This window comes from Podarcis bocagei, assembly GCF_964188305.1.
Source record: "Podarcis bocagei genome assembly, chromosome: 7".
Taxonomy (NCBI): Eukaryota; Metazoa; Chordata; class Lepidosauria; order Squamata; family Lacertidae; genus Podarcis; species Podarcis bocagei.
The window spans coordinates 48,267,524-48,276,200 of record NC_138132.1 but is presented as its reverse complement, the minus strand read 5'-3'; the positions used below and the strand labels follow the sequence as shown (position 1 = coordinate 48,276,200).

Here is an 8,677-nt window from a genome sequence, read left to right as displayed (position 1 = left end):
CCTGTCTCTTCTCTCTAGGAAAGAGTTCCAAAATCTGGGAGCAGTCACCGAGAAGGCCCTCTTATGCATCCTTGCCAAATGTGCCAGTTAGGGTGGTGGGACTGTGAGAGTGGGGCCTCCCCTCAGAGATCTCAGGAGAATGCAGCCCTTCAGATAGCCTGGGCCTAAACTGCATACTGTGTGCAGATCTCCTATACAGTGGTGCTTCGGGTTACAAACACTTTGGGTTACAGGCTCCGCTAACCCGGAAGTAGTACCTCGGGTGAAGAACTTTACCTCAGGATGACAACAGAAATTGTGCGTGGCCGCAGGAGGCCCCATTAGCTAAAGTACCTCAGGTTAAGAATAGTTTCAGGTTAAGAACGGACCTTCGGAATGAATTAAGTTCATAACCAGAGGTACCACTGTACATATTCTGTCTTTCATTGGCATCCTAAGCCTAGTTGAAATAAGTGTGAGTGTGGGTGCAACTTTAAATACTTCCAGTACAGAATATATCCCACTCGGGACACACTCCCATTTCAATGGAACAAGAGTATAAGTTGCTTGGTGCTTTTTTTTTTAAATGTATATGTTTTTGTCCAGATGGCTACCTAATCTGTGTAAACCTTTTCAAGAGTGTTTATGGAAAGTAACTGCAGAGTTTCAAAAACGCAGCGTCTCAAAAACATTTTAACATTCCTTCTACTACTTCATTAAATTTCTAGTGCTGTTTAAAGACATCTCTTGAATACTTATTTATAGTAAACAGAGCAGTTTTAAAGCAGTTTGCTTAATTTATTCTCTTTGGAACACTGATTTCTGAGGTATAACGGATCTTAACTCTCTCTTAGATGAATGGGCTAGTTTTGAAATACTGGTGGAAAAAACCCACAGCAAACCCCTAGAGGAAGCGTTCTTGGGATTTGATTCAAATATACTTTTACACTTCTGAGCTGGGATAAGACTGAATAAAAATCCAAATGCCCGTCCAAGGAATTTATAATTAGCTAGTTTAATGGTATTGCCAAATGACCTGATTTATGTCACATTAACCTAGAAACCTTGCAATCATGTTCCAGATTTAAAAACCGTAAAAGATGCAACGTTTTCCAAACATGTATAATTGTAACCAAAAGACGACACTGGTCACCAGTCAACTTTCATATGTTACTTGGATTGAAATGTCATCTGGGATTCGATCCTAAGATCCAGTTCACATGCGCATGTTAATTACCTGGTGACTTAGCAATGTGAATTGTCAGTGACGAAATCCCCAATCTAGCCCCTTATCTGCATTCTCTTTAATTCCAATGTTGGGACTTCGTATGGAATTTGCTTGCTTGTGTGTGTTTTACAGTGGTCTTCCATACATATTAGAATGCAGTGCTATGCCAGTCACATACATTCCATAATGCCCTTCCTATTAAACAGTAGCATCTTTATTATGGAGACTGACCCCTCGTGAGAAGAGCTATAGCTCAGTGGTAGAACATGGGCTTTGTATTCCAAAGATCCCAGGTTCAATTGCCAGCATTTCCAGGCAAGGCTGTGAGCCCTTCACAAAGCCCAGGAGAGCTGTTGCCTATCTGTGTAGGCAATACTGAGCTAGATAGACCCAATAGTCAGACACTGTCTAAGGCAGCTTCCTGTGTTCCTAGATGGGAGTGCAACTGCTTATGTAGCCATGACTGGCTGTCAAGAGTTGACCTGGCAATGGTGTTGGTTGCAAGCTGCCACTTTAATTTCCCACAACGTTTCAGTGTAGCACTATATCAGGGTCATTGTGGGAAATGAGTACAGCAACTAAATCCAGCTGCTTGGAGCAGTGTGCCAAAAAATTTAAAGGGCAGGAGTCTACAATAAACCCAGCCAAGGGCTGGGACCCCATCAGCTGCACAGACATGCCAGGGGTTAATGCAGCCTCTGGTTCCTAAAACCTGTATGAGCTTTCGCCCATTTTTCTGTTCTCTGCAACTTTCTGGGATGCATCCATTTTGCCACTTGGAAAATACAGATAGGATTGCTGGGACTGCTTCTGATAGCCTGGCTCCACAAACCTATAGGTTCCCATTGCCTTCTGTGTTAACATTTTAGGGTTGTGTGTGTTGCATTTACTTTTGTAAAGATTACAGGGAGAGAAAATCATTTTCACACTTTTATTCCAAAAAAACCCCAACAACTTCCCACCCCTATTGATTCAGAAATAGTTTGGCAGAGAAATATTTTATTCTTCTACAGAGGCCCACCAGTTTGCAAACACTGACAAGCCACCTCTTTTTAGTAAGTCTACTCATTTCACTTACACAGTCTGTGTTCTGCTTGAAATTTAAATCCAGCTGTTCATGCAGTTAGTGAGGAGGAGAGGGCTGGGAGTTTATGACTTAGCAGGTACCTATTGATTTTTGTAGGGGTCTTTGTTGGGCACACAAGCACAGAATGGTCTTGAGTAATGTTATTGGGACTAACTAGGAGAAAGGGAGCATCATGGCATTGAAATGGGATATATATCTCAGTAAGGTTTAGGTGAGTGTTCTTTTTTCCTGCTATAGGACAGTACAGTCCTACGTAAGTGTACACAGAAGTAGATCTTAATTGAGTACTTAATAGGCACAGGATTTGGCTGTTTTATTATTGTACCTCAATAGATTCCTTCTGCCCTCCTCTGCTTTCCTCTAAACTCCACTAAAGGCAAATGACGGTTGTGGAATGACATAGAAGGAAGCTGCTTGGCACAAGGCAGTCCACCACCTGCACCCTCCATTCTCAAGAAACCACCTGCGGTTTGGATGCAGAAGGATTTGTTGGACTAATTTCTTAATCATCTTTGTTTATAATGACATAACCTTCTGGGCTAGTTTCACTCACTGGTACAACACAACGATCGGAGTCTGCAAAAGATGAGTGACATCCTTCCCCTCTGCACTGAATGTTTGCTGGAGCACCACCATGATATCCAACGTCAGGGTGGGTGAAACAAGTTGAGTCGGGTGGTTCACCCATGTGCCTAAGGTACTCTGCAGCTTCCCCTGCTCCCGGAATGCCTACCAGAAGTCTCTCATAACCTGAACCACCTGTGGGACAATTGCACACAGCGATATCACAGAAGAGCTCTGATGAGTAGAGGTCAACGTTGAAGCCCTCTCTATCCCCACCAGGTTGGTCTGAAAGTTTCATCCTAGAATGTTGCAGTTCCTGGATGCCTCTCTTGCTACTTAGGGATTCTGGCCCTGCTGTTTCCTCTACAGGATACACACCATCTTCCTTAAGATTAGCCAAGGATGAGTCACAGGTTCCCTCTTTACTTGCATTGTTGCATGCCGTGAATTTATTGTTGTGTTGCGGAGTGTTCCCTTTCAGTTCTTTTGGCTGGTCTGTTGAATCTGATCCATGAATTGCAAGGCAGCTCATGGCATCACAGATCTGAGATTCAATAGTTTCCCGAGAGGATTCTTGGCTCCTGTAGCTATAAGGGACTTCGCCTTCCAAAGCAACATCATTAAGTATGGCTAAGGCTTGGGGGCCACTGGCACCAGGAGAAAGGAAAGTGAGTGGCCATGGTTTATTTGCTGGTGGGCCCCGCCTTGACCCAGGGAGTCCTGTGTTCTGAGTCTTGTCCTCTGAGGCTTTTGGATGGGGCTCTGCAAAGTGGAGCGGCTTTTGCGCAATGACAATGTCGCTGTATTTAATCAAGAAATCCTCACTATCGGAGCTTTTGATGCAGGAGTTTGCCAAAGCACTTCCCTGGGCTTGGCTTGCATTTTGCTCACTTGTGAATTTGGAAGCAGCCAGCGGAGTCTCTTCCGTAGTCAATTCGAGAGAAAGTTCATTTCTTTGCCCACCATTTCCAGTTTCTTCAGAGGCCTGCTTGCTGTGGGTCTGCTGAAGATCAAGCATCTCACTTCTTCCTCCAATAATCATGTATTCCTTTCTCTGGCAGGGCCAGTGCTTTCTGTCTAGGTTATCTTCAGGAGAGCAATGGTTTTGGGCTCTTCTCTTCTGTAGGATATCCACCAGATCACTGTCTCTTACATCCTCTGCAATTTCAAGGAGGTCTTCACACTGGATTCGTGCAAGGAATATTTCAAAGGCAGCTTGTTCTGTTTCCTCCTCACTGAGCTTCTTGGCCAGTGAAAACTCTGTGGTGGTAGTTGCAACGTAGCCAATTTCCTTCAGTAGCTTTTCTACTACGCCTTCTGGGAGAACAGATTGCACATAGTAGACAAAGTTTCCTGTAAAAGTCTGGGGAGGGGGGCGGAGAAGAGTGATGTTAGGAAACAAGATGTATGGGGAAAACCAACACTTGGTACTGCTATGGGTTGTTGTAGCGCATACAATGCTCTACAATGTTGGAAGAACCATAGCTCAGTGTTAGCACCCAAGCTTTGCATGTAGAAGGTCCCAAGTACAATTCTTAGCATCTGAATACTGAAAAATTCAGGACACACAAAAGTAAAGTACTTATTCACACCACACAAACTACAGGATCCACTCTGTCAGCTTCCAATGACTACTGGAACTTCAGCCTTTCCTTACTCCTGTTTTTCTTTATGGCATGGTTGGGGAACCTTTGACACCCCCCCCCCAATGATGCTGTTAGGACTGGGTATTGTCAGTTCCAGCCAGCATGGCCAATGGTCCACAGATGGTGGGAGCTGTCATCCAGCAACATCTGGATAGACACAGATTCCCTGTCTCTGCTTCCCCCAGCACTCCAATTCAAAATGTGCCCATTGTTCCGAAAAGGTAGGTGGCCCCTGTTCTAGGCCTTATGGACAAATTAAAAACAAACAAACAAAGCACCTGGTTCAGATTGAATCCACTAAAAAGTTCTTAAAAGGACTCAAATGTGAAATTGCCCATCTTTTAACAAAGATGACCTTGTCCCCAAAAACATCTTCAACACCAGAGGACTTAAAATAAGAAGAGGCAGTGCTTCCCATGGGGTTACTGGCACCTCTTTTTTTGTGGCACTTACTGTGTGGCACTTACTGTAACAAATTCATGGTGAATAGTAGCACCTATTTTTCTAGAAAAACAGCACTGAGAAGAGGGAAATATCCAGGAAATTAGCACACCTGTTATCTTAACACCCCTGTTCTGGGAAAACTGGTGGAAATAGATAATTATCAAGTATGCAGAAGAACAAGTGCTGCTGAAAAAGAACAAGTATGGCTTCCTCAGGGATAAGTCCTGTCTAATGATAATTTTCCAGAGTCTAAAACAGTTTATGGATAGGGATTTGCAACATAGCAACATTCTGCTTGCACAATAAGCAGAACCTAGGTTGCCAAATAGGGATGCGGGTGGCGCTGTGGGTTAAACCACAGAGCCTAGGGCTTGCCGATCAGAAGGTTGGCGGTTCGATTCCCCGCGATGGGGCGAGCTCCCGTTGTTCGGTCCCTGCTCCTGCCAACCTAGCAGTTTGAAAGCACACCAAAGTGCAAGTAGATAAATAGGTACCGCTCAAGCAGGGAAGGTAAACGGCGTTTCTGTGTACTGCTCTGGTTCGCCAGAAGTGGCTTAGTCATGCTGGCCACATGACCCGGAAGCTGTACACTGGCTCCCTCGGCCAATAAAGCGAGATGAGCGCCGCCACCCCAGAGTCGGCCACGACTGGACCTAATGTTCAGGGGTCCCTTTACCTTTTTTAAGTTGCCAAATATGTTATGCAGGTTATGCAGGTACAGCACAGCTTAGGAAATAACAGGATTTCCCAAGAAAGGCAGAGAAACCCATCTGTGAAATGGAGCAGCTTACCTGAACCCTATTAGAGTGGTCAATGACAGTGAGGAAAAGGTGCCCATGGAAACAATCCTAATAGCACACTTTTCACTGTGTGCCAATTTTGTGTGGAATGAAAGGCACCCCAACTGCTTTTCCCCCTCCTTCAATTCTGCAATCCCTCCCTCTAAGCTCCTCTTTCTGCCCATGATGATTTCTTTACCTTTCCTCATGAAGGTGAAAATGTAAAGTGGGGGGAAACAGTGGTGCAGCAACCTGTGGCCATACAAATAAGATGGAGTCTAACAATATTTGTTTTGCTTGACACAGGTAGCCATATGTGGCATCCTTCAGATGTTTCTGCATGAAAATATGGTGCAATAGTTAGTGTGTTGGACTAGGGACAGGGAGGCCAGAGTTCAAATCCCCACTCAGCTGCAAAGCATACTGGGTGATCCTTGGGCCAATCAGTCTAACCTGCCTCACAGGGTTGCTGTGATGATGTAATCCAGTGGGTGAAGAGAATTGGACAAGGAATGGGGAGGCTCAGGGCAGATCCACACTCCACATTTAAAGCATACCCAACACACTTTTAAAGCACAGGACTTCCCAAAAAAAATCCTGGGAACTGTTGTTTGTCAAGGATGCTAGTAAGGACACCTCTGTGAGGGGGAAACTACAGACCCCAGGATTCTTTGGGGGGAAACCATGTGCTTTAAATGTGCATTGAATAATATAATAATGATAATAATGATAATAATGATAATAATGATAATAATAATAATAATAATAATAATAATAATAATAATAATAATAATAATTTATTCTTTAAACCCCGCTCATCTGGCTGGATTTCCCCAGCCACTGTGGGCGGCTTCCAACAAAAGATTAAGAATACATTAAAACATCAGTCATTAAAAACTTCCCTAAACAGGGCTGCCTTCAGATGTATGCTTTCATGTTCAAATCCCCCTCTCCTGCAAAGCTTACTGGAGTGATCATTGGGCTACCCCACAGGGTTGCTGCGAGGATGCAATAGGCGGTACACCACCTTGGGAGGAAAGAGTGGGGGTAACAATGCAAAAATAAAGCAAACTCCCCCCACCCCGTGTCTGGCTGGGGTCGATGGGCACCCCTCGAGGGCACCGCCTTAGCTTGCCCCTGTTGCTTACTCCAAGGAGGACCCGCGCTTACCTTGAGCGACTTGATCTCTTTCCTCCACGGGGAGAGGAAGAGGTTGACGCAAATCAGCTCCAGGAACTCGAAGGCTTTGAGCAGCTTCCGAAAGACGACGCCCCCCGTCTCCCCCTTGGCCGCCAGGCAGCTCTGGGCGAGGCCGGCGACGTCGAAGCCCCCCGGAGCCCCCGCCAAGCCGGGCTCCGAGGCCAGCAGGCACCGCGCGCGGCTCTTCACGGCCGCCTCGTTGCAGACCAGAAGTTTCCCTTCCGCCCCGTTGGCGCGGTAGAAGGCGAGGTAGTCCCGGAGCAGCTCTTGCGCGGCGCCCGCCCCGGCCGCGGGTCTCTTCATCGCGCCCAGCCAGCCTGCGCGGGAGGCGGAGACGACGCCTTCTCCCTTGAAATAAGGGCGAGAGGTGCTGAGGTTTTTTTATATAAAAAATTAAGGCACAAACACACACATACAAAACGTGCCCGAGCACTTTTAAGGACTCATCCGGACTGAGGAAGTTGTGGCTACATCGGAGCTCGCCCTGCTTCAGCCTCTTCATTGGCCTGCTCATTGATCTGCCCGGGATTTAAATGGCTACGCCGGCTGTCAGTCAAAGGTGGATCAAAACGACTTTTGTTGCCGACCCGAATCAGGAAGTGGTGGGGAATTCGAGGCGCGTCAAAACGAAAGTGAAAAGAGCCGCTTGGGATGGTGTCTGACGCTCTTGGGCGTCTGAAGAGTGGACGCTGGAAAGTGGCATTCAACTTTTTTTTTTACTCGGAGTAAAACCTATTGAGATGCCACCTTGCGCCCATTGATTTCAGGCTGTGTATACAGCATATGTTCAAAAGACTTTTATTAAACCACATGTCGTCCCACCGACCCCCCAAGAATCCTGGGAACTGTAGTTTACCCCCTACAGAGCTACAATTCCCATTAGAGTACCCCCAAAAAACACACCTCCCAGGATTCTTTGGAGGAAATCATGTGCCTGCTCTGTGTAGAATTTAGTTGGTTACAACCCTATTTGTTGTACTTATTACCCATTCTTCAATCCAATGGTTCCTAGGCAAAATTCAACATTTATTTTATGTTAATTCATAAATTTGTGTCCCCGTCCTTGTTCCCAAAGGAGCCCAGTAATAAAACACTAGCATTAAAAATGAAACAAACTTTCAAAACTTTCAAAAACAATTTAAAACATCTAAGGACCTTTCAGAACAACCACATACTGTCACAGCTAATGATTTCAGCGTTATGAGGAACAGTGTCTTTCATCCATCAAATGCCTGGATAAACAGGGATGTTTAAAAATTTCTACTGAATGTTAATAATGAAGCAGGCAGATGGACCTCACCAGGGAGGGCGTTAAATGGAGGACCCTTTGTTACTCTGCTTCAGGTAGCAAAATATTGTAATGCGTTGGGAGAGTAAATCTCTGTGAAACCTTGGGCCTCCTTCCAAGCCTTCCATCTGGTATCTGTAAAGGCCGAATGTATGCGAGGAAGCCTGCCAAACTACTCCCTTTGTCAAGGGAATGGCTTTAGCAGGCCAGTTAAGTGCTCATTGGTATCTCAGAGAATGAGCTAAGGGGTGGTGCTCTTCAGGAAGGGTGGGGCATTTCCCCACATTCCCCTCACCTGGCTCGAGGCCAAGTGATCCTCTTTAGCCAGAGTTGTTGTTATTGTGCGCATGAGCTAAAAAGCTGAATGCTAGAAGCTGCACACAAAGAGATTTGCTTGCACTGTGTTGGACTTTGGGGCTCCCCTGGAAACCTAAAGGGGGAGCATTATCTATGGAGCTGCTG

At 45.7% G+C, this 8,677-nt stretch overlaps 1 protein-coding gene across 1 annotated transcript; it reads right to left on the bottom strand.

Moving 5' to 3' along the window:
* Nucleotides 1-2,124: 2,124 nt before the first annotated feature.
* LOC308592370 (uncharacterized protein) lies at nucleotides 2,125-7,387 on the bottom strand. Its single transcript, XM_081203752.1, has 2 exons — nucleotides 6,898-7,387; nucleotides 2,125-4,221 (listed from the first exon to the last, which is right to left on the bottom strand). The coding sequence occupies exons 1-2, from the start codon at nucleotides 7,228-7,230 to the stop codon at nucleotides 2,797-2,799; spliced, it is 1,758 nt and encodes a 585-aa protein (XP_081059878.1). The 5' UTR covers nucleotides 7,231-7,387; the 3' UTR covers nucleotides 2,125-2,796.
* Nucleotides 7,388-8,677: the final 1,290 nt, after the last annotated feature.

What these genes read in the sequence shown, in the direction of transcription:
- LOC308592370 (XM_081203752.1), bottom strand. Translation starts at nt 7,230, where the DNA reads ATGAAGAGACCCGCGGCCGGGGCGGGCGCCGCGCAAGAGCTGCTCCGG. An exon ending in AAGAGATCAAGTCGCTCAAG is followed by an intron (nt 4,222 to 6,897) that starts GTAAGCGCGGGT and finishes CCCCCTCCCCAG; the next exon opens with ACTTTTACAGGAAACTTTGT.